The sequence below is a fragment of the Mastigoproctus giganteus genome, chromosome 8 (assembly GCF_048544385.1).
Source record: "Mastigoproctus giganteus isolate SK-2022 chromosome 8, ASM4854438v1, whole genome shotgun sequence".
Classification (NCBI taxonomy): Eukaryota; Metazoa; Arthropoda; class Arachnida; order Uropygi; family Thelyphonidae; genus Mastigoproctus; species Mastigoproctus giganteus.
This window is the reverse complement of record NC_143582.1, coordinates 1,604,548-1,631,253: the sequence shown is the minus strand read 5'-3', so window position 1 is coordinate 1,631,253 and position 26,706 is coordinate 1,604,548. Positions and strand designations below refer to the sequence as shown.

The 26,706-nt window shown below is 45.0% G+C and overlaps 1 protein-coding gene across 2 annotated transcripts in view; it reads left to right on the top strand.

The window, feature by feature from the left end:
• Window positions 1–26,706, top strand: part of LOC150081192 (uncharacterized) — a 211,284-nt gene that overhangs the window by 42,307 nt on the left and 142,271 nt on the right. For both annotated transcript variants that reach the window (XM_090378861.1, XM_090378860.1), the window contains exon 2: window positions 7,041–7,231. In XM_090378861.1, the coding sequence (XP_090234987.1) occupies window positions 7,041–7,231 (191 nt within the window). The remainder of the gene's footprint in view (window positions 1–7,040; window positions 7,232–26,706) is intronic.

Genomic DNA, 26,706 nt, shown 5'->3' with positions numbered 1-26,706 from the left:
AAACCAACAATTTTATGTCCATTTGTAAAGGAACCAACATACGGCTCCTGCATACACAAAATGTCAACACTTTCTTGCACGGCCACCATTCTAATTCATCAGTGACCGCTCGACATCTTTGAGCATTCAGTTGAACCAACTTAAGCACACTGCCTTCATCGTTATGTTCATAAGTACGCGTACTTGCAAACTCTAGAGCTCTGTTACACTCAGGACAACTACTACTTCTTAATGAATGATCACAGGCTCTGCCGCTGCGATTGCAGTTTATACAGCATGGATCCTTATTTTTATTTTGGCAATCAACAAAAAGATGGCCATCCTGAGCACAGCGACCACAAGACAGGATCTTGTGTGTGTGTGTGCAGTATTACGCAGAGTGGCCAAACCCAAAACATTTAATGACAACTGTACAACGCCTGAACTTGTGTGACGGATATCCAAAATGCAATCTGTTATCGCCCATCAAATTTTTCAATATGTGAGGAGTTACTCCAATTAGCCAATTATTAACCTTGCCTTGAAACTGTTACTGAATCTAAAAACAATTTCCTCTCTGACCTCTTGCTCCTCCTAGCCATAATCTCTAATTAAATCTCTAACAATCCCTAATCCCTCCTAAGTCAATCCCTTAGGTACATCATGCACTAAGATGGTAGGGTTCTGTAGTTTAACTTTATCCTGCTTTATACCCTTTTGAAAAAACACCTCTGCCCTACTCGGTTTATCCAAATCATTATCATCATCTGCCTCCACTAAGACTCCTTTATTTCTTAAATTTCTAATTTTTATTTCTCGAAGCTTTTCTTTAAAGTGTTAACAACAGCCTCTTTAACTTCCTTGCGCTGTTCTCAGGACTACTCAGCCCTGAAACTAACCTTATTATTTAAACTCGCCACTTTGCTCGCCTTTCTGTTATTAACAACCATAGAAATACCATTTAATGTTACCTAGTTGGGACTGACTCAGTCCAGCCCTAACCTGGTCCGAATAATCCCCTTTTGTTCTGCAACGTTAGATAACAGAGACTGCCCCTTACAATGTTATCAAATAGACTGGCACGTACCTCTAATGTCCTCCACCCTGGTAACCAGTTTACATACTTTTTTTTAACACAATCAAGTAGGCCATTGATCGACGAATTCTGGAGAATTCTCTTTGATGCTAAAAGCTTGTAGAGATGAGGTTGAACATTAGCACGAGAAAAGGTTGCCCTTATCCCTTTGAAGTTAGCTTCCTTTTTAAGGAGTGCAATATTCTCCGAACTCCCTCTATGCACGTTTCTTGGCAGCAAAGAGTGGCTTAATTTCATCCCAGAATAGGGGTTTCTCAAGTGATAGATCCGAACGTGCTTGGCAGCTCCTTTTCAGCAATTGTGCGAAGCGTGGTAGAGAGAATCCATCATTTGGGCTGGGGAAGTTTCTGCAACAGCGTTTCAGGCAGTGGATCCCAGAATAGTAGTTGTAGTGCCAGTTAGTTCTTCATACATTTGGTGGGAACACTAGCTAAGTTGGATGGGTGGTCTACAATAGTTGGCAAAGGGTGAGAACGTGATGGAATTATGAACGACTCAGATCAATCCAGTTTATGGAAGACGAAATCGAAGTATTGAACTCCTCTTGTGGGTTGCGTGGTAAGAAGATTAAGAACCACAGGTGCGAACAATTGGGCCAACTCGGTCTTCTCCTCAGCGCATTTACAAGAAGTGTCTGTGGCGTAAACATGTGTAAGGAGATGCATGGGGGGGGGGGCTTTTCTGTTTGCCTTCTTCAGGTGGAGAGAACTTGAAATTGCTTACATTGGTCAACCAGTACTCCTTTCATGTCAGCGGCCATTCGTGAGGAAGTTGTTCTGTTGAGGTAAGTCAGCTGTTTGCGTGAGTTAAACACAACATGCTGGATTCTTTTGTAAGAACGGTAGCTTGGACGCTGTTAATAAGAAGTAAATATTTTAGAGAGGGGTCACCAGGGCGAACAATGTCATCCAACCATGTGCATTGTATCATTCAATTGTGCATGTTCTCTGGTCAGTTTGTCTGTTTTGCTGGACGAAAAAACCCGGATTCCGGGATTAAAACCTCGCTATTCGGCTCTTTCCAAGTAAACTGCGAAAAATAAAGAGGAAGGGCCGGCACGTGGGCTTATGTTTGAGCATTTCTGTTTTAAAAATGACTCGTTACTGGAAATCCTATGATATAGCCTGGAATCACTGTAACTAACCCCAAGGGCCGTGTGCCCTCGTGGCACACGGCACTTGGAATCGAATAAAGTGTTAAAGTTCAAATTCCATCGATGATGTCAGGAATTTTTATGGGCTTTTTCAAAACGTGTCCGAGTTAGTCGGTCACAGGTCAGGGAAGCGCGGTTATTTCTTTGAAAACTCAGGTTTTTCATCAAGCTAACAGCAAATCGACCATAGAACACAGAGATAACTGTCATATTATGCACCGAAGATGCACAGAGCTGAGATCCACTTGCTGACCCACTTTGCTTACAAAGAGCTTTTCGACTTGTGGATCCGCCTTCATTCGGGAATTTTCCCAAGGATGAACCCGGCAGGTGTGAGAGAGAGGAGACCTCCGCGACTTCTCTGAAAGTTTGACGAGTAGCCAGGAGGGAAGTAGTGGGTGGAACAACCTTGAAGCTCGAAACTCTCTGAAATGGTGTGGACTACGATCGTAGCATTGCTGTTGCTGGAAGGGTCACCCAGCGAGACACTGTTATAGGTCATTGGGGATGGACCGCTCTTTCAGTTGACTCAAACGGGATGTTTAAATCCTCAGAGAGATGTGCCAAAGAAGGGCATTGCCCAAGGACCTTGGATGCTCTTGAACCCCGAGAGCGTGTGAAGCGCAAGAGAAGCCGAATCAAAGGGCACCTTCCGTGCGCGGTTTTAATAATTTTTGTTTTTTAAAAAACATTTCAAGGCAGCGCTCGGAATCGAAGCGAGCGTTGTCCGCCAAGGAGAAAGCGGAGCAGGGTCGTGTTTACTCAAAAGTGACCTCGCGTGCGGGGTGTGAGGAGAGAGCCTTAAGTGCGGAGAAGCCGATATCACTTGCGGTGCGCTACGGTGTCGCCGTGATGTTCCAATTAAGGTCATCGGGGATCTAATTAGGCCCGTGATCTGCATGCGGGCCCAAATTACCGCGCGATGTTAGCAAAAAGTATCGGGGCGAGAGCGGGGCGTGTTGGCGAACGTGGCCCGATGCTCGGAAGAAAGAGCGTAGAAAAGATCGCTCCTTCGCACGCTACGTGCGATTTCCGCTAATGACCTATTTGTCACGCGCGACTTCTCCGCACTGTGAGTACTCTCGAAGATCACCCGGCGACGTCGAAGCTTTATTTCGGTGCGCGTGACAGCGTCGCGAATTACTCCCGACGTCTTCATCGCCAAATGCATTCCGTCCTGATTGAATCCAATCACTTCAACCCCCCTCCCCCGCTTTCAACAATTCCCTTCGTTTTCTCTTTTATTAATTCGTCCCCGCTGTCGATGCGTTTTTAACTTCACTTTCGCAATCCGTGGCAGCTGCACCCTGGGAACAATGGACCCTGCCACGTAAAAGGGTGAAGATCTCATCTCATTAAACCGCATTCACAACCAACCCCGTTATTTGTTGCGATGACATCCCAAGGCTTCCTTCTGTTTCCAGAAACACACAAAAAAAAAAGAAAAGAAAAGAAAAACGAAATGAAATTCTTTCGATCTCATCCGATAGGTGGGTGTGAGTGTTCCTTCTCTGGAATCCATGGCCCAAACAATCGGATGTGAAGGAGTTCCATCGGTTTTAAATGCGTATTTTGTCTCTAAGATATAAATAAGATCTTTATTGTAAAGTTCACCGGTACACGCAGGTACCACGACCCTACAATACCCTTCACGGCACCATGGCAGGGGTTAACAAGCGGTAGAGATAACCTCGCAGGGTTAATTATAGGCAGATTAAAAAAGTACTCATAGTAGATAACATTGACTTGGAAGGAAAACTAATACAAAATAACAAAAATAATACAAATTGTGATAACGAAAGATATTTTCCTCGAGTCCGGATTTCTGTGAGATTCTTGTCCACCTGTAACTATTTGAAATCAGTTGGTAGTTGTGCAGCCCACGTGCAGATCTGAGCCGTCTATACTTTTTATCATCTTTGATTTTAGACAAGTCAGCATCCAGGGATTGAACCAGATGGACCTTCTGATAAAGGAGGAACCGATCTTTCAAATGTAGTCTCGAAGGAAGCTTGGGAGTGGAGCGGAGACCTGGTCGGGGGATCCGCCAGCACACAGTGTCCCAAACGTTGGGTGCTAAGACTCTCCCGGCAATCATTTTTACGGTGAAGATGAGTCTTCTCTCGTCCATTAATGCTGAAAACCTGGTTAAATACAGCGCGTTGGCCATCTGTGTTGTGCCCTGCTGTGGTGGGAGATGACACTTCCAGGTTGCCCACTTCAGGAGCCAGTATTCAGCGGCTTTTAATGGTTTAATTGTGGTGTCTGCAGCTGAGCCCCACAACTCTACTCCATACAGTACACTTCCAAAAATCATCATCCTGATGTACATTTTTATCAGGTTGCTGTTGTGAATGTGTAGCAAGTGCTGCTTGGCAACCCACCGTTTCTTGTTGAATTTAGCACAGAGTTCTTCTATATGGTGATGGAATCGTAATTTTCTGTCGAAGATTACACCCAGATCTCTTTGCTTTTCAACGCAGGGGATCGGGACTCCGTCAATCGCAGGCTTAATTGTGGTTGGTATGGGTTTAAGAGAGAATACCATGATGGCAGATTTCTCAGGGTTCACTTGCAGGTCAAAATTCGTGAGGTACAGCTGTACTTCGGATAAGGTCTTGTTGATGGTTACTGTGGCGTTTTTGGCTTCATCGGTCAAATTTATTTTTGTGAAGATCTATCTAGTATACTAGACAAATCTATATAAGATTTGTCTAGTATACCTTTGCTTTCCTATGTACATTTGGATGATTCTATTCTGAAGAAGGGATGTCAGAAACTTCAATACTGGGCCTGTGATGTGATAGTAATTCTTGCGATGGCTTAACAGAGTTGCTGGCCACCCTTTTACTATCTCAAGGGCCATTCTCTACTCAAACCTTAACATCACACCCTGGATGCAGCGGACAATTAACAGGAACATACACACTCTCGCACAAATGCTCACAGGCAGAGTGGATGCTCCAGTCCTGGATAATATTCTAGTTAAACCGCGTGCCACTGCTAGACGTTGCGGAGAAGTAAATAATCCACTGCGTTCAGTCCTGAACAATCTTAGTAGCCTGCAAAGATTCTTCCCATCAAATGCAGCGAGAATATTTAACTCACTACACATAGATGCCGAAAAACTGTGTGAGGATGCAACGTACCGGAAAGAGATCTTCCAGGATTCGTATAGACTTACCAAAATATGAATCGGCTGCAAAGTACCAAAGAATTTAGAGTAAAAGAGAAACTTTCTGCTTTAAGAACAATAATAATTTGTTGACTGTAAAAATACACCTTCTGTAACAGTTATGTAAATAGGTAAGTTATATGTGGAATTATTAGTGAATTGTAAATATATGAGTTGTATAATGTTTGTACACAATCATAAATGTGTAAATACTGTATGTATTAAACATAAAATGTGTATATAATATTTCGGGACGAGACTACGCGTTCAGCATATGTAACCCACTGCACGTAGTATCTCGTACCCTGATATGTACTTAGCACCCTCCTGGCACTTTGCCGTCCCGGGGTGGTTCCTTATGGAAATAAACGGATAATAATAATAATTTCGAAGGAGTTTGAGCACGGCTGGGATGTGAACACTATCGAACGCAGCTTGTAGATCAAGATATGTGATTGCCATGCCCGTCCGCAAGTAATAACTCGGCTCCGAATCGATGGAGTTTCGTGAAATTGTATGCCTGTGCCTTTGAAAAAGATTCGTTGTTCCATCCCAAATTTCACTTGGAATGGAAAAAAATCCTACATCGGATTAAAACATTTTGCACGCAAAAGAGTATTCAATCAGAGAATCTTGCTGATTCTGTTTAGTGGAGTGAACTTTGCAAAGTCTGTGTTGGCAGAGTCAAGGCGAAACAGCGTGAGATTCCTGACTTGTCTACAAGAAGGTTCTTGAGTTTCCTTAATTGGGAGCTTCGTACGATTACTTGCGACAATCTGCACGATGAGAAAGAGATGCTGAAGGCAATGAAGAGCAGAGGACCAAAGGACGAACCTCGGGGTGCTGCACTTAGCCGGATAAAAGGGTCCAAGTTACTTGGTTCTTGATAACGCTCAGGGAATGTTGCGCGATATTGCTTCTTAGCCGTGAGAGCAGTGGCTCACGAAATACTTGTTTTTCAATTAGACGTTGACGAGGAACTTTATCAAATGCCTTCACACGACTGTGGGAACAGCAGCCACTCGAAGGTGAAAAGAAAACAGAAAATATCAGGTGAACAGTGATAGGGTAGGGTAGAAACAGTTGAGAACTGTTATTTAAGAGGCGTTGGGGCGGATTGCCCTCAATCAGATGAACTCGGTGAACCCGGTGTTCACCGAGTTCAGCATCTCAACCCTACGAACACGTGATGCTGTTGGTGTAGGCGTGCTCATTCGCATTGAAAAGGAAAGTGTACCTAATACAGTGGCCACTCAGTGTAACTCAGGAAGGAAGTCACCTTAAGCCCTTTGTCTTCAACTCATGCGCCACTTTCCGGTTGATCTTTTTGGCAGTCAGACATTACAATGTGTCTGCACTTCGCCACACTCTCTGTTCGTGTAAAATAATTTTAATAAAGTGACGCGTGTTTGTTTTCCTTAATTAATTATTATTTGATAACGGATGAGTGCCCACCACCCACTAAGACAGGTGGGTAACATCAGTAGATGCATTTCCACCATTTTCTCGTCTTACAAATTACTTTCAAACTTGTTCATGAAATCCTTTCAATCTGTTTTTGGTGATTACACTCTTTGACGCTCGATGGGGCCCTTTGCCGAAGGGACCTCACTAATGTTTCTTTTTCTTTCCGACAGCGTTCGAGTGCCACCCAAAGACGGACAAACCAAATCGAACCCCAGCAAGCGGCACCGGGAACGCCTGAACGCCGAACTGGACACCCTGGCCAGCCTCCTGCCCTACGAGCAGAGTGTCCTCTCCAAGCTGGACAAGTTGTCCATCCTGAGGCTCAGTGTCAGCTACCTGAGGACCAAAAGCTACTTCCAAGGTGAGTGCCTCTTTCCAACTGACAATCTACCCTCTCCCCCTCCCCACCAGAAGCCTCTTCTCGATGCCGCGAAAGAAAGCTCGCGCTCACGAGAATTAGACACGATTCGGATTCTGCCGAGGAGGGGAGGGAGTTGGGGGCGGGTGTCGTGAACGAACTTCGCTGTTTGCCACTCTTCCAACCGCTTTGTTAAGCGGACGGAGGGCGCACTTTGCGTGACCTCAAACACCGCTCGCAGACGAAGTTGCCGTTTATTGTTTAGCGCAGATTTTGATTACCATCCCTCAAGTTACCTCGCTCCCGGTGATGCCGCGAGCTTTAATTTATTCTCTCTCTCTCGACTATTTTCACGCGCTCCATGGAGGTCCAAAGAAATGGAAACGCTTGCCGTGACTGTTTGTCGGCGTGGTCGGTTTCTTTACGAATAATCCGCGTGCCACGGAAGAATTCTCAGTTGGGGGGCAGCATTTCCGGAAGTGGCTGATGAGCGCGGATCGTTGGTGGACTGTCGCAGTCCAAAGTTAAAGTACGGAGACAAAAAAAAATCTTCCGCATTTTCTTTTCTTCTTCGTCGAACCCCACGCTTGACACGTGGTCGCCCGTGACGTCATCTCCAGAGGAAATTCGGACACTCGGAATCATCAGCTGGCCGTCCATTGCTCCCGGAAAAGCGACATCGAAAGGAAACACGAAGCCGACTGTCTGCAAATTTGATGAATCCCATTTTCCTCGAATATCCCATCGTTTATTGAAACTCACATATCTGCGATTGCTGTATGCCCACACTTCTGATGCTTTCCAAATGACTCGATGACCCTGAAGATGGATTAAGCGTTGTTTAGCTGTCCATCGAAGAGAGACTGCCCTGGACGTCACTGCAGATCGTACGCGTGACCCACCACAAGTGCCACTCTTTGTGTTCTAAATTCGTCTCGTAGAAGAATACATTCGCCTTAGCCATGGCTATTTTCCGAGTGTGCAATCTCATTTCTGGTTTGCCACCACACCAGTTGGATCTAATCTTATTTTATGCAAATGGAAACGATTCTACGAGTTCAATTGTTTATAAGTTTCCACCGATCTCTTTTCGATGGCGCAATGTTAGAAGTGGATGCGATCAAAAGGATTTCACCTTAACTTTGGAATGGACAAGAAAACACCAATTATACGCTTCCCTCTTCACGCAGATAAGTATCCAGTTGACATTTGAATTTATTGAAACCGTCAGCCTCAACTACCTGCGAAGGCAACTTGTTCCAACAATCAATGACTCGCTAGCTAAAAAAACTTCCTACAATCTAATCTCGAGCCCTGTAATTTGTATTTATGATCCCTAGTTCTGGAATCTCTTTAACAGTGAGAATTGCACATTCATTCATTTTACTAATCCCTCTCTGAGCCTCATAAACCTCAATAAGGTCATCTCTGAGGTTCCTGGTTATCAGGCTCTGTAGCCACCCGCATATCGGAGTCTTTCCGCTGATCCCACCATTCCAGTTGCCCGCCTTTGGACCCTTTCAAGAAGCTCAATGTATTTTTTTAGATGAGGTCTCTGTACTTGAACACTGTATTCCAAATGTGATCTTACCTTATACATTTGCCTTATACAATGGATTATGTTCTCCCTATCTATACAGGACAACGAAAGATAAATAATTGATAGGACACCATGGGTTTCCTCTTTGCACTGCTCAGAAAACTTCCTCTCTGTCCGAATTGTAACTCCCAGATCCTTTCCTCCTCCACTGTTTGTAATTCAAACCCACCAAGTGAATAATTTATTCGTGGGTTGTTATTACCTGAGTGTAAGCCCTTGAATTTAGCAGCATTAAAACGTAGCTGCCACTTCTCTGACCATCTCTGAAGTCTGTTCAAGTCCTTCTGAAGGAGTGCTATTTGGCATTAATCATTAACGACTTTGCCAATCTTCTCGTAATCTGCAAATTTTAACATCACGCCTTTTAGCCCTTCGTCTATGTTATTTATCAAAATGAGGAATAACAGTAGTCCAAGAACCGAATCGTGAGGAACCCCACTCCTGATTAACACCAATATGAAGATATCCATTAATCACAACCCTGTGCCTTCTGCCCTGCAGCCACCCAGAAATCCATCTTTCAATCTTATCGGTGATCTCAACCAATTCAAGCTTATTCAGTAATTTTCCCTTGAGGGACCGAGCTCCCTAAGAAAACAAGTATCCAGGAGCAATAATAGACTGTATGCTGGGTTTCTGTCCCCATTTAGTTGATCTGAAAAAATTAAGGGGTCCTCAGGATCAATAGCATCAATATCAACAGTAGGTTAGGGAATATGTAGGAAGACTTCATTATTCTATTAAAGAGTGGTATTCCTTCCTGTAGTAACCTAAGCAGCAGGTGCATGGTTCCAATGAGCAGGAATAGTCAGGTTCAAAATGAAGTTACACTCTTTAAGGATTAATGTTACTTGTAAAAAATGGAGTTTGTTCTACAGTTTCGACTGCAGCCCTACGGGTTCTGACTGGTGTAATTCCCTTGGGAGATTTATTTATGATTTCTGGAGGATTTTGTTAAAGAATCAAAATACAGATCCAATCTACATATTCAGGGATTCAAATAATCTTGCGGTTCATCCTCGGGCCGAAAGGAGAAGATGCTGCAATCAACTGATTAATATGTGGAGAAAAAGGTGGGACACTCCTCTACTGGTCTGGGCATAAGCAATTCATAGCTGAAGAACTCGAATAAGAAGCGCTGGCCGGGGCATCGAAAGAAGTTCGGATTACATCAAGAACGTCCCCATGGTTCAATTTCGACATCAAACTCGCTTTTCATCGCAAGCCAAGGCCTACCGACGATGGCAAAGGACGGATAATCAACAAGATCTCATCTAATACAAAAGAGAAAGAGCTTTATTTTTAAAACAAAAAAGAATGGCTCGCAGGAAGCTGATTATCAACCGGATGCGACTCTCAAAAAGAATACACGCGTTTACGCGAAATCAGTCTACAATGGAAGAGAAGTCCTTCAGGGAATGGGCAAAACTGACCTTAGAGCAGCCCAATCAGCAGCGTAATCAGTGCGTCTTTCCGGTGGAAGGACCCACGAGCTACCCTGTATTCTCTAATTTCGCTATCTCGAGAGATTAACTGATCGAGATCATAAAGAAGATACCGCAGAAGTCAGCAGTGGGTCCAGATGGGTTTCCATTGTTCATTGTGCAAATATGCAGCGTTTACATTGTTGATATTCTGGTGCATATTTTCAATCAAATCATCACTAGCGCAGACCCCCAGAAATCTGGAACTCGTACTTTGTGCGCCCAGTACCAAAATGTAAGCATCCGAAAGGACCGAAGGACTACAGGCCGATCGCCATCAGCTATGGATTCCTGAAACTCTTCGAGAAGGCCATTGAAGGCCACTTACAGAACATTGCTTCAACCACAGGCCTCCCTACCTCCACACAGTAATCAAAGGCAGGTCTACCAGTACCAATCTGCTTGGCACACTTACAAGAATACAAAGAACCATCAGCGTCCGAGCGCAACTTGATGTCGTCTTCTTCGATGTGAAAGCAGCAGATGACCGTGTCAGTATTGATGCATTGATACGTATCTTGGAGAACTATTTCAACGTGACTGGTAATGCTCTACGAATTTTACATCCACTTCTAAAACCTATAGGGCTTCTAGTTACTCATCAAGACTATCAATACAGATGCCTGGTCACTAGATGAGTACCAGAGAGGAGGGGTCCTTTTCCCCTTGCAGCCCTTGAACCCTTCCTTGCATCACGGCAGGACTTTCTGTTTTATGCGAACGAAATTAAATTCTACATAACGTCATCTGACCCTAATCAAGAAGCTATCATCAATAAACAATAATCAAGCAAAATCAGCTCAAATGACCTTTACAAACAAAAGGTTAAGGAACAACGAACAAATCTGTCGCGGTGGAACCTGTAGAAAAAGTCATCTCACATAAGGACTTAGGCTTAAACGTGGGATGAAGGCCTCGCATTTCAGCAGCATCTGAGCGTCACCAAAACGAAGACCTATGCAGCAATGTGGTTGCTATGCCAAGAGCTCACAGGAATACATGATCTTCAGCTAATCATCCGATATGTCCAACGCTGCCTTTATCCCATTCCATTATATTCCTCCATCATCTGGTCCTCAGCGCCCAAAACCCACTTTATCAAATTTCTCGGGTTGGAGTACTGGATCCTTCGATGGCTTAACAAATTAATAGGGAGACAAATACCATCTTTAGATCGGTACTCTACTCGAATTTAGATGTGAGGCCGTGGAAAATCAGATTGCAGCACAAAATATTCTAAAACTCTCACTAAACTCATAACCGGATGTATAGATGCCCCCAGAATGGACGACATCATTAGGGCTCCAAGGACAGCAGGACGCTGACAAAGGACCTTCGGCTTCTTCTTCAAACAGGGCTAGACAATCTAGGTCGCCTAAAGTACGATGTTCCCCGGAAACTCTATCCAGCTGTTCAACAGACTAGCGATTGATCTGGACAAGTTCTGTGACTCAAAAGATCAGAAAAAGTAGAGGAAACTTTCACGTGGATGGAGCTCTGACATCTACTCCCACTGAAAACGCTGAACTCAATTTGTAAATTTGTTTACTGTTAAATCGGAGAATGAAATTTGTAAACATTTCTTATTTGTGGCTGTTATTGATGTAAGTTGACTGATTTATATTTTTCATATTTAATGTAAACTTGTTTGTTTATTTGAAATGTAAATAATTAATTGTATTACGGATCGCCCTCCTGGCCGAATGCCCTTGTAAGGGGTTCGCATCACATTTAATGGGTCAAGAAACTGATTTAATAATAATGATACCTGTTTACTCAACAAGAAGAAAACAGTTTGGTTTTCAGTGGGATTGGACACGTCATTTATTCTTACTGGACATCGAATGAAAAAGTTTTCAGTTAGGTTCTTCTCGATACCGATCTGTGGTGGCAAGAAAACTGGAAGCACGTGCTATTTGAATGCGCCTTCTTGTAGAGATCTACGTCAAAGCGTGTATGAACTTTGTGCCAGAGCATGTGGGTATTCTTCTTTCGAGCCAAACAGTTTTACAGTTAATGCTGGAGTTTCTTCTGCAGCTTTCGAGAGGAAAAGACGGACGATTATACGTCGTGCAGGAATGGTACGGTCTGAAAATGAGGTAGATGGCTGTATTTTGTAGCGCTGTCCATACTCCACTAGAGGTTTGTGATCAATACGGAACGCTGGCATTCTGTGATTACCAGTGTTCCGCTGCTGCTTCTGGGCGCCCACAAACTCCACACGTGTGGTACTGTTCTTCGCAGACACACAACACGCAGTTGAACTGAGGCTTCTAGGAGCCACTCTAAAAATGACGCAAATATATACGCCTGAGGTGTTGATGAAAGAAGGAGGATCATCGATGAAAAGCAGAGGACCAAAGGAGGAACCTTCGCGTATTCCAATTAGCGTGAAGAAAGAGTTCCAGTTCACTCGATAACGCTCAGGGAGCGTTGCGCAATAGCCTCTTAGCCTCGTGAGCAATGGCTCACGGATCCCTCGAGTTTTTCAATGACATCTTCACGAGGGACTTCATTAAATCCCTAAAGATGTGTGTGTACACTTGAAGAAGATCATCTTCAAGATTCTGTTAATGCTTTTTGAACGAGTTCACCGTGGTCGTGTCAGTTACTGCAGGCGGAACCAGGAGGAGGTCAAATTGGGGGTCTCTTCCGGGGAGCAGGCGACTGTACTTGGGAGGGAGGTCTCCCTCAGCTTTCGTAATTTATTCTCGAGTCATGTGTGCGTGGCAGGTCGGTTCGCAAATCACTACGGTCTCGCTGTTCCATCTGTACACCTCCACGTAGGTCAACCCGTAGCGGAAGGGGCACGGCGGTGGGAACGGGGCGTGATCCTGACTCGTTATCGCCAGGGAGGGAGAGATTGGATGACCCGGACCCAATCACTGACACTCGGTCGGGTAGTGGTCGGTGATGGTGGTCTCTGGGGGGGGGAAGTAAGGCGCTGTCTCTGGAGACAGCGGAAAGGACGGCATGAGTGCACGCGCTGCGCCCGTCCTGGAAGGGATCCGAAAAAGAATTATTTCATTAGCGGAAGTTTACCGAGCAGCCGCACGCACGTGCTTCAGAGCTTTCGATCGAACCTTTAGCAGGGAAATGCGCGTGCGGTTTTTTTTTTTAATTTTTTTTCTTCGAACCCCGTGCGCGTCCGCGGTATTGATTGTGTGTGTGTTTCGAGTTCGGTTCGAATTTGCGGGGTTCGACCGAAAATCGGAAGTCGAATGTTCCGCGAATTCGGGTGCATCCCTTGAGGGGGGTTTTCCACGCAGATCTTCCGCGTTCGCAGACGAAACAGTGACGGGTCGGGCATTTCCACATCTCCCGAGGTCGCTTTCAGTTTGGTAACTCCGTCGCCGTCTGGTGCGAGTAGTAGCGTGCGCTGCGCGATTTATGTAGGGGGATCGGCAGGAATAAGCGGCTGTCGTCCTCCCCCACCCCTTCACTGAGTCCCCCGTAATTGAAATCCGAGAATTGTGTTTGAACAACCTCACAACACGAAGGAAAGTGCGTCCCTCGGCATTGTCAGGCTGAGGGGAAGCCCCCATAAAGTGACACCCTCGACGAGGTCCAGCGCTCATTCCCTTTCCAAAATGAACTGCATTCGGATAATAATCGCAAAGGAAAACGCGTTGCTCAACTTTCAGAGGGCAGAACGTTTGGACGCTCGAAGGCTGTGGACAGAAGAAGACGGGTTCAAGGGGAAGGGGGAAAGGTGTCTTTCGGGAAAAGAACAGTTCGCAAGTGCTTCTACTCAATTACACAACGTACCAAGAAGACGTTGTCCATCGAACAGAATGCTGGTGATGATCGCGATCGGCATAAATGCGCTGCGACGTCAGTTTCCAAAAGACAGATGGAAACGGACCAACGAACTGTTCCTCGAAGTTTTGTGTCCTTCCCACGTTAGCCCAACGTCAGTATGAGATGAAACTTTGGGGACTGTCTCACCGTTAACTGCAACCTGGCTGTCTCATCACCTTCCTCTTCGTGGTTGTCTGACTTGGCATTGTTTAGTCGGAGTCCACCTCGCTGTAGGAAGTCCATTAACTGTTGAATTTGCTCGGAGGTTTCATTATTAATTCCTCGAACCTTTTGGGATCTTTCGAAATGATAAAGAATTTTAGATCGTCAGCGAATGGGGTCGGTCTCTTTGCAATCCTACAAATAGGATTGCAAAGAGGGCTGTCGACATATCCCCAGTTTGAGGTACACTCCTCGTTGCATACGTGGTTTTCCGGTGAGATCTGGTTTCTGTAATTAGCTCTCTGGTGTAGTAAAGACTCCAGAAAGCTTGATGCCTTGAAATATTCTTTTAGGATATATGAGAGGGTAGGGAGTGACACAGTATCATAAGCAGATTTAATATCAAAAATTTAATATCAATCATTATCTTAATAAATAAATAAATAAGATCTTTATTGTACAGTTCACCGGTACACGCAGGTACCACGACCATACAATACCCTTCACGGCACCATGCCAGGGGTTAACAAACGGCAGAGATAATAAAGGAATTGTAAAGATTAATTATAAGCAAATTATATAATAAACAAAAAAAAAAAAAAAGTACTCATAGCAGATAACAATGACTTGAAAGGAAAACTAATACAAAAATAACAAATTGTGATAACAAAAGCTTTTCCTCAAGTCCAGTTTTCTGAGAGTCTCTTGCCCCACCATAACGATCTGAGATCAGTTGGTAGTTGTGGAGACCACGTGCAGATCTAGGATGATCCGTCTATACTTTTTATCATCTATGATTTTAAATAAGTCAGCATCCAGGGATTGAACCAGATGGAGCTTCTGATAAGGGAGGAACCGATCTTTCAAATGTAGTCTCGAAGGAAAAGCAAGAAGCTTGGGAGTGGAGCGAAGGTCTCTTTGGGGAATCCGCCAGCACACGGTGTCTCAAACGTTGGGTGCTGAGACTCTCCCGGAAATCATTTTTACGGTGAAGATGAGTCTTCTCTCGTGCATTAATGCTGAAAACCTGGTTAAATTCAGCGCGTTGGCCATCGGTGTTGTGCGCTGCTGTGGTGGGAGATGACACATCCAGGTTGCCCACTTCAGGAGGAGCCAGTATTCAGCGGCTTTTAATGGTTTAATTGTGGTGTCTGCAGCTGAGCCCCACAACTCTACTCCATACAGTACACTTCCAAAAATCATCATCCTGATATACAATTCTATCAGGTTTGTGTTGTGAATGTGTAGCAATGTCCAGTTGAGCCCTGTCATTCCGGGCCTTTTGAGCTCTGAAGAGAGTATCGAGGAGATTTGTGGTCGTGGTCGGGTGGAATAGGACTGTGTGTAGGGAGGGTGGAGGGGGAGCAAAACAGTGTTGAATAACCACTGGGTGTATAAGTTTTTTAATCTCTTTAATAATGTGCATCCTTTGGGGGTTTGCTATGGTTTGGGGTTTCTAATTTTAGGGACTTGTTTGACAAATTAAGATTTTCAGAGTTCAGGTACGGTGTCTGTCTTTAGAATCTTCTGGAAGATGTTTAGGAGGAGATCCACAAGGTACACAGAGAATGCCTTGACCATAAACAGTGCTATGCCGTCAGGGCCGGTAGTAGCTTTGTTTGGCCATTTATCACGTCACAACGAGTTGCTGCTTAGAAGATAATTACTTATTTCGAGGCATCAAATCAAATAGCCAGCATTCCGGAGTCTTCACTACACCGGAGAGAGCTAATTATAGAAAATGGATCTCACGAAAAAACTATTTATGCAAAGGGGGATTGCCTCAGGGTAGGGTGATGCCGACCACCCTCTTTGAAATTCTGCTTCAACCATTCCTCGCTGCACATCCAAATTTCTGCTCCTTCTCCGATGATTTTTATATTAAATTTTTTTATTATTTCAAAAGACCCCAAAGAGATTCAAGAAATTAATAATCAAACCACCAATCAAATTCAACAATTAAAGATTATTTACAGCTACTTTCTGGACTCCAACTAAACAATGCGATGTCAGCCAATGACAATTACGAAGAGGAAGTTCAGAAATGACATCCGAGTTGTAGTTAATGGCGAGATGATTCCAAAAGTATCATCGCATACTGACCTAAGGTTAACGTGGAATGAAGATTTAAATTTCAAAGATCACTTCCTGAAGACAAAGAAGAAGAAGACCTATGCTGCATTCTGGGCTATCCGCCAGCAGCTCGTAGGCTGCCACAACATCAATCTGCTTTGTCAATACATTGATCGGTGTCTCACTCCTATACCTTTTAGATTTGCATCTGAAATCTGGTCCTCAGCATCTTCCTCTCTGCGTAACAGATTCTTGGCGAGGGAATACTGGATTCTGCGGTGGCTGAACCGTTTGGGAGGGAACCCGTTCACCATCTCCAAATCTATTCTTCTAGTCAATTCTAGGCATGACCCCACTGGAAACTCACTGTTCTCAAAATAAAACCTGTCCACACTCTCTAAGCTGCTAACCCGTCAGATTGATGCCCCATCGATAGAGGATGTAATCTCACTTCCCAAAGCAAGCAATAGAAACCACCAGAGCGGGCAACGTCCACTTAGGATGAAGCTGACTGATCATCCTGGATTCCCTGAAAGGAATGTTTCCGTGTAACACGATTCAACATTTCAACACCTTCTCCACAGATCAAAATAAGTTTGGAGAAAATAGAAGATACAGAAGCCAAATTATCGATGAAATCTTGACCAAATCACCTGAACTGCTATAAAATGTGAGCTTTATTTAAATGAGAAATGGAAATAATTAAATGCAAAAATGTAAAAGCAAAGCAAATTGAAATGAAAGAAGAAATGAAATGTAGGACAACCTGTATTTGTAATTGCAATATTAATTTAATATCAATTTTATTTTAAAGTTACTGCTATTAAGTGAATGTAATTTTCTAAACAATTTCATTATTTTAAATATCAAAAATTTTTATAAAATTGTACGCTGTATTTAAAATATTTGTACACTCTCTTAGTCCACTGGCTGTTCAGGGAGTGAACCTAAGGTTAATAAACAGATGATAATAGTAATAATAATATGCGAGTCCACTCCTCAAATATCTTTCCATCCACATAGAAATGTCTGTTGCAATCCAAGAAACTTCTCCGGGACTAGACTCGCACATCTTTCGGCCATCAAGATGCGACCACCCAAATCTCCACGGTACCTAATGTAAACCTTAAAACCCTGTCTGCCATGGATGATGTACAGTTATCATCTGTTTATTAATCTTAGGTTCATCCCCGCAAGCCTGGAAAAATTACATTGTAACCCCAATACCAAAGATTAAACACCCAAAATTGGCTAAGGATTACAGACCAATTTCTGTTACTTGCACCCTACAGAAGGTATTCGAAAAAGCGCTTCTTCCCACCATCAATCAACACTGCTTCAGCCATAGACCACCACATTTGCACTCAGTTATTTCGGGTAGATCAACAATAACAAACTTGCTGGAAACCCTTTTTCGCGTGCAGAAAGCACTAATGGTTTTTTCTCTGAAGAAGTGCCCCACATCCATACAACCCTCACTGCAGGGCGCAGTTATTCCAAGTGTTACTAAACACAAAGATCTCGGTGTAACCTTCGACCCAAACCTTAGGTTCAACTGTCACATCGAATGTGTTCTACGCAAGATCAACCGAATGCGCTGGATTGCCCGTCAACATCTTCTTCATAACACAGACGCTAGAACCACAATCAGATATCTGGAAACCATTGTGTATCCTACCTTTCTGTATGCCTCTGAAATATGGGCATCTGCAGTACCTTCTCTCATGAAGCCCATCTTCGCCAGTGAATACTGGATATTGAAGTGGGCAACCCACAAGCATCGACTCCCCCCTCAGCAGAGGACCACCAGCATGGCCGACCAACTCCAAATCCCGCGGCTGCCTCAAATAATCCGTATGAGGAGAACTGTGACCACAGTCAAACTGCTGGTTGGCAAAATGAACTCCCCTGACTTCTGGGATATATGCCAGTGGCATGTTCCACTTCCGTCCTTACGAGCCACCCCTCTTCTTCAGCTACAACGGAACAGGCTGAAGATCAGTGACAGATTCCTACCTGGACAAGTACTTCCGATAGTACAAGCCCTGCTAATGATCGGAGTTGACCTGCAGAAATTCGCTTCTGATCGCAATTACAGGCGCTCGTTGGCCGAACTTGTTCCCCTTTTGTTTGGCCCCTGATGTCGACTCATACTGATATCTCCACCTGCTATCTCCTATGAGGCGCATAACGGCACGTCGCAGGCAAATCGACGAACTGTCTTCACAAGAAAATGCAATACCGAACAATAATTTGGCACTGTGAAATATTCTGACTTGTGTGAATATGCTTAAATATGTGCTTTGTACATATGAACGTGTACATACCTTGGTGTACTGTCTGCTTCACATCTATGTACATACTCATATCTATTGAATGGTTAATGCTACGTTTTTAATTGTTATGTAATCTTTTATACTGCACAAATTTTTATACTGTACATATTTTTATATTACCCTATATCATTGTCAAGCCCCTGGCCTCCTGGCTGTGGCGGGCACATTATTGTATCTTTACTGTACAATAAAGATTTTCTTCTTCTTCTAAATGAGAAAAAGCAAATTGATATTATTTTTTTGGATATCTCCGCAGCCTACGACAACGTCTCAACTCCATTTCTCATTGCGATTTTAAATAATTATTTTAATGTAAGAGGAAATTTGTTAACTATAATAACCAGCCTGCTAGAACATAGAAAACTTACTGTTAAGCACCAAAAGCTACAATCTTGCTTTACCATCTCGCGAGGAGTGCCACAAGGGGGAGTTCTTTCGGCTACTCTCTTCGCGGCCGCCCTGGAGCCGTTTCTTGCACGGTACTACAATTTTATAACATATGCTGACGATGTAAAATTCTTCATCACTTCCAAAGACCATGAATCAGCAGAAGGTATTTGTCAGATGGCAAATAGCACAATCAGAGAATTTGAGAGCTACCTGGATTGCATCGGGCTCCATATTAATGCACAGAAGTCTGCCCAAATGACCATAAATCACATACAGAATAAAAATGACATCTCGATCTCTGTGAACGGGTCTAGTGTGGAAAAAGTGCACTCTCACCTAGACCTGGGTCTTAAGTGGGATGACAGACTCACCTTTGCTCAACACTTCGCCCATATGAAGACAAAAATATTCGCCGCTTTATGGGCTACCAGACAGGAACTGGTAGGAATTAGGGATCCTCAGCTAGCGACCAAGTACATTTTAATGTGTGTCCTGCCAATTGCAATGTATGCCTCGCAAATCTGGTCTTCAGCTCCAGATTCACATTATAAGTCCGTCCTTGGGATCGAGTACTGGTTCTTGCGATGGCTTAACAGAGTTGCTGGCCACCCTTTTACTATCTCAAGGGCCATTCTCTACTCAAACCTTAACATCACACCCTGGATGCAGCGGAAAATTATCAGGAACATACACACTCTTCCACTCTGCCAGTGCTTCAGCCCTGGATAAGATTCTAATCAAACAGCGTGCCACTGCTAGACGTTGCGGAGGAGTAAAGAATCCACTGCGTCCAGTCCTGAACAATCTTAGTAGCCTGCAAAGATTCTTCCCATCAAATGCAGCAAAAATAAAAAAACATTTAACTCCCTATAGATGCACAGAGATACTGAAAACCTGTGTGAGAATGCAGCATACCGGAAAGAGATCTTCCAGGATTCGTACAGACTTACTGAAATATGAATCGGCTGCAAAGTACCAAAGAATCGTGAATAAAAGTGAAATTTTCTGCTTTAAGAACAGTAATAATTTGGTAAGCTATTGACTGGTAAAATCCCTAACAGTTATGTAAATAGGTAAGTTATATGTGGAATTATTAATGAATTGTAAATATATGAGCTGTATAATGTTTGTATACAATCATAAATGTGTAAATACTGTATGTATTAAACATAAAATGTGTATAAAATGTATTTCGGGACGAGACTACGTGTTCAGTATATGTAACCCACTGCACGTAGTATCTCGTACCCTGATATGTACTTAGCACCCTCCTGGCACTTTGTCGTCCTGGGGTGGTTTCCTTATGGAAATAAACAGATAATAATAATAATAACAGCGAATGGGCTAGGAGGGTGTATAAATATTGCAATTACAAATAGAGGTTGTCCTGCAAATCATTTCTTCTGTCGTTACAATTTGCTTTGCTTTACATTTTTGCATTAAATTATTTCCATTTCTCATACAAATGAAGCTCGCATTTTATAATAGTTCTGTTGATTTGGTCAAGATTTCATCGATAATTTGGTTTCTGAATCTTCTATTTTCTCAAACTTATTCGGATCTATGGAGAAGGTGTTGAAGTGAGATAATATCCTCAATCGATGGGGCATTAATCTGACGGATTAGCAGATTAGAGAATAATTTTTTTTTTTCCCAGAACGGGGAGGTTCAAGGGGGATTCATGCTTAGATTGATTAGAAGAATAGTTTGCAGATGGTGAACGGGTTCCCTCCCAGACCGTTCAGCCACTGCAGAATCCAGTATTCCATCGCCAAGAATCTGTTACGCAGACAGGCAGGTGCTGAGGACCACATTTCAGCGATGTATTGACAAAGCAGATTGATGTTGTGGCAGCCTACGAGCTTCTGGCGGATAGCCCAGAATGCAGCATAGGTCTTCTTCTTTGTCTTCAGGAAGTGATCTTTGAAATTTAAATCTTCATCCCACGTTAACCCTAGGTCAGTATGCCATGATATGTTTGGACTCGTCTCGCCATTAACTACAACCCGGATGTCATTCCTGAACTTCCTCTTCGTAATTGCCATGTGGGCTGACTTCGCAACAAATAATCTAATAATTGTTGAATTTGATTGGAGGTTTGATTATTAATTTCTTCAATCTGTTTGGGGTGTTTTGAAATAATAAAAAAATTTAAATCATCGGCGAAGGAGCAGAAATTTGGATGTGCAGCGAGGAATGGTTGAAGTAGAATTGCAAACAGAGTCGTCGACACATCTTGGGACTGGCATGTCTTTCCATTATCACGATGCGGCCTCTGAACGAACCTAGCTCGCTCTCGCTCTCTCTCTCTCTCTCTCTCTTTAAAGGTTTCGTGGTCTGCAAATCATCAATGGTGGGCAGATGATTGATCACTAGTTGTGGCTTTAAGAATTTTGAAGAAAAAGTCAGATCATAGTGAGAGTATCCCAATAATAATTTCTAATTTGCGTTCCTGATGACCTTGGAATCGAGAAGGTGCAGGTGAGTGATCTGAAGAGAATGAGAAAAGGCCGGGTTACACTTGGGAAAGCTGTGGAATACTAGGTGTAAGTAAGCGCGACCCACTCTCGTTGGTGGTGTGACGTGTCTTCTGAGGTCCAAAGAATTGGAGGTTAAGTTTTGCAGAGCTTTTACGCGTCTTGCGACTGGCATATTGAAGTCTCCTCCCACAACAGTTCGTTGAGCAGGGGCTTCGCTTGTGGCTTTAGAATGGTGAGGAGGGAGGTGAACCAAACAGAGTTGCGTCTTCATTTGTCGATTGGTGTGTCTCGGGAGATTATTTTATTCATTTGTTGGATCTCTTATTATTGTTATACTGTTCTGATCTCAGATACAATCTCCATGGTTACCTCTTCTCTATCTTCTTATTAATAAAAATAAAAATTAGATTTCCGCGAAATAACTCGACGCGTGAGCATAGGCGCACGAGATGCGCGGTCATCCTCCCTGTCCCACCCTGGGTTACTTAGTCGAACACCGTGGGTTTGTTGTTACGTCGTGGGGGGGATGAGGAAGACGACTTCAAAGTACAAGCCGAACATCTTTTAATTCGAAGAAACCGTTCGTACGAATGTCAAAGTTCGAGAATGAACCGCGACCACCCAGGCGGAGATGTCGGAAAGTACATTGTCGCTATACCCTCGTTGTGTGTGGGGGCGAGACACTGGGGAGGGGGACAGCTGCGCAGACAGCTCTCCGGCGGAGACGAACAGGCAACGCGAGCTGCCGAGTCGACTTATTGATCGGTGCCGATCGATTGACCGAATATTGCCGATCGATTGTCGTTAAACAAAAGCTGCCTTCGAAATTAAAAGGGGGGGGGGGGAGGGAGAGCTGATCTGATCAACGAAAGCCGTGTTGGGCCCTCGGGACGGCCACGGAGTCGACAATTCTTATCGTCCGAGTCCGGGTCGTGTGCGTCGAGATGCGTGACATCTTCCGCCGGTCATTAGTCTCCAACAGACAGTTTGACAGCGAGTTTCCGTCAAGTGATATCTCGCGTCAGCTGTCTTCGTCGTCCAGATGTCAACTCCTTCTTTGTTCCTGGGTTCGGTTCTAATGATGATCGCCTCATCCGTCTCGATTTGTCTCTTTTCGGCTGTCCCCACTCCCGAGTAACGAACTCTGACAACGCCTGATAAGCGCGAGACGAACGTCTTTTCCTCCCCCCCCCCCTTGCGTGCCCCTTTCCCCCGTCGTCGTCATTTACGTCGCTCCCACAATTCCCTTTGTTCCCGAGCTAACTGACGAGACAGGTAGCGTTTGACATGTCTCGAGACACGCGCGTCGATTGATTACTAGCCGTGGTTTCCATGGCAACGAGAGGCCCTCGCACCTCGTCTACGGCAGGTATAAATGGCAAACGCGCTTTGGCGGCGTCGCTGATATCTCCCGTAAAACCGCATTTTCGGATATTTTCATCCGCCCTCCCCCTCATCTGCTCTTTGGTTCAACGTTGTCCTCACCCACTGTTTTGAAGGGGGGGTATCTGTGGGGGGGGTAGTTACGCGGGTGGGGGACGGTATCTTTCGCTTCACCAAAAGGCTTTATCGATCCGTGGCCTTGGCGTACAGCGGGATTAGTTCGTCTGCCACTGGAGGAAACATCGAGGAAGGAAACCACCCCCACCTCCTGCCCTGGACACAAGGGGGGGAAGAACTACTTCTGCTTCAAGGAGAGATCGAACTGTTAATCCAATGTCCAAGAGGTGCGTAATGGTACGATTTCTTTCTGCGCGTGGACAACGGCAAGAAACGCGGGGGGCGACCTCTGGTGGTGGTGGTCTTTTTGGTTTTTCGCTCTCTGGGATACCTCAGTGCGCATTTTGTTTTCTTTCTTTCTTTTGGGGCTGCCGCCCTCCATCTGTCCGTAACGTTGCGTCGTCTGCTTCGTAACAAGGGCCGGCACCTCCCATTACGCGTATTTGGGTCAGCTCGCTTTCATCACCCGCCGTAACACGCATTTTGAAGACTCCGCTAACAATCAGTGCTCTCGGGGGTCACAGTGAACGCCTCCTGGTCGTAATATTAATGACGTCCGTGTACGAGCAGCTGACACATGCGACCGAGAGGCGCATGCGCACAGTCCACAGACGCCTTTTCGTCGACAAACGAGACGTGCATCCACGGTGACTTCTGCTCCCATTGGCTCCCTCGTGCCTCGAGCAGGGCGCAGTTGAGGGTGTGTCGGGGGATCTGGAGGCGAAAGGGGTGCGGGGAAATCCCTTTAGAGATGCTTCGGGGAAATTTCCGACCTCCTCTTTCTGTTTAATCCCCCCGAAACCCCATGGGAGTGACAAACTTCACATTCTAGTAGGTTCGGCAGATTTATGACGCGTTGGACCCTCCATTCCCCCGAACCCCACCCCACGGAAGAGAATTCGCGTTCGACCCATCTTCAGGTGCCGTGGGACAGATCTGTCCGGATGAAACAGGTGTTGTCGGGTTCACAGCAGCGGCCATCTGTTTTTCTTAATTACCGCCCTTCCCACACCCCTCCCGAGGGTTGGCATCGGGGACCAGCGCGTGAGGACGAACACTCGGCGAAATGGGCCATCACTCACGCCAAGACATTGTCATCTCCCGAAGAATTTATTCGGCGCTGGCAAATAATGACCCCTCCCCTTGATCGGGGCACCCCCCAATAGCGGGGAGGGACGAACACTCTCCGTTCGGATAATTATTCAAACCGCGACTGTTGTCGCCCCACGAATATTTCACCGCTCACCTGTCAGGTCAGCGATGCTGTCGACCTCTGCCGGCCATCTTTGACAACGGGTGATTCCTCGACGGGCGTCACGCCTTCGGAGGACGTAATCGGCGCCACTCCTTCTGTTTTCCAGGTGAATCGGACTCAAATTACATTAACTGCGTTAATCCCTTAAAGCAAAGGGGCCCCGCGGAACTGAAACACACACGCGCACAAAGAAATCTGAAAAGGCTCGTGTGAGGAGCCTCCGCGATGTCCTCTCTTTTCGCAAATTCCTTTCTCGAAACGCCCCTCTCTCGTGTTGGGGGAATCAGAACTCAGATTTGTTTTAGAAGCAATCTCGGTTTTGATTCCCAAACAAACCGAGCTGTTTTTTTTTTTTTTCTTTTTCTTTAATTAAAGAAACAAACGTTCAAAATGAGATCATTCACGAAGTTTTTCATTCCGGGAACAAGAAAGAGTGGCCCAGAGGAAGATCTGGTGTGCAGGGTGGCTGTCCCTTAATTCGCCTTCATTTATTTTGTATTAATTTCGTATGTTAGAAGTTTGTGATCAATGGCGAAGCCGAATTGGAATTAAAATAAACAAATGACACCCGTTAACGGATTGTGGTGGCAGTTGTACCAGAATCCGCGTCCAGGGGCAATCCCCGATCTCTTTAGACATTTCTTTCGAACTCTTTTCAAATGCTGATTCCATTAAGATTAGCCGAAGTTCGTCTGGCCAAACACGCGAGTTTCTGGAGGATTCCAAGAATAAATAAATAAATAAATAAGATCTTTATTGTAAAGCGGGGGAAACGAGAAAAATCGTGGAGGGGGAAACGTAGAAATGAGAACCGTTCTTCAGATCAGGAATGTCCCTTCAATCGACACTTTGGGGAAACCTTATTTTTTGTGGGGTTGGTGGAAGTACGTTTGAAGGTGCGGCATTCTGCCAGTTGGGAAGGTCCCCTCGGACAGTTTGCGTTGCTTGTCTCGTTGTCTGATGAGTAATGGTGGCACCCACGAGGATAATGGACTACGTGGACAGGACAGCGTTTAATCGATAATTTGGCGCCCCTTGGTAGGTAGCCGCGTTTCCCAGTGCTGATCGTTTTCGGCGACTGCGACGCAAACTTAAGCGACAGTGCGCATGCGTGCAAAATGTGTTTGTTGAGTGACCTCCGTGTTTTTTTTTTTTTTTTTCGGGAGAAGGTTACTAAAGAGGGTTGTCTCGCAATATTTACTTGCACTACTCCACCAGATGAAATCCTAGCAGTCGCAGTGGTCGATTGTGGAAGTGCAACTCCAAAGCGTACACGATATCGATTCCAAATGACCCTCCACGCAAATGCTCGCCAAGAATTCGGAGTTTGGAGTGCGGTGAGGAGGAGGAGGACTGCACTAACGGTGGTCATTCTCGTGGGCTCGCTCACGAACAGGTTTTTAGACGTAAGGCCTGACGGAGCGCGAGTGCAGTAGCACACGCTGTTTGAATGGACCGGGTTCCAAGCCCGTGACTGCTAAATACGATTTATCGTAAACTGCACTGACCCGGTGTAATGAGGGTTGCCAGAGTGTAAACGAGGAACGAATGAGCCTTTGGGGTTTCCGGCAATGAGGAAGTTTCCCGATGGACTGTCACCATTCGTTGACTCATCGATGTACTGAGTCACTCTGGCACCTTCCACTTCACGTTGCCACAAGTTTCGAGTTTCGCGCTGAATTCTGCATCCGAAACTTGTTTCACAAAACAAGGTTCGGATGCAGAATCAGTTGACCTCGAGGATTGTCCGTGTGCGCAGAATGTTGAGGTCAGAACTGAGGGGCACCCGATCCTCAGCTCCTCCAGCTTATTCGCGATGTTCGTGACTTGGTGTGGCGTGTGTGGAAGGGGGTGGGCAGTTTGAATTGGCGACGTCTCTTTTTCAGAATGACTTGTCACGAACCCATCAATCAATCAATCAGTGAGTCGCTGTTTTATTCAAAGAGGAACTCGAGAAGAAGGGCCATTTCCTTGCAGGGGCATAATTGAGGCTCGAAGAAGGCCTTGTTGGGTGTTGGGTGGACTCCATAATTCGCTCTCTCCAAAAAACGAATCCCGAACTTTTATGTCCGGCCACCTGGTGTCAATTATTTCAATTACGCAATCGGTTCTTTCGTTCGAATTGGGGCCCATCCCTGTAATGGGGATGCTCACGCAGTCTCGTGCTCTTCTGCCACTCCGATTAGCTGGTGGAGGAAACCAATAGCGAGTCGCATCCATCGTTAACCTTCTCGCGCCGAAGGCTTTCGTAAGGGGTGGATGGGGAGGGGGGTTTGCGGTCGCGAGCCATTGCATCTGTGGGGTCATTTACATACGGGGGGGGGGTCTGAGAGTGTGCGGGAAATGCCAATCGATACTTTTCCTCCCTCGCGCTGTGAAGCCGCGCAAAAAATAGAT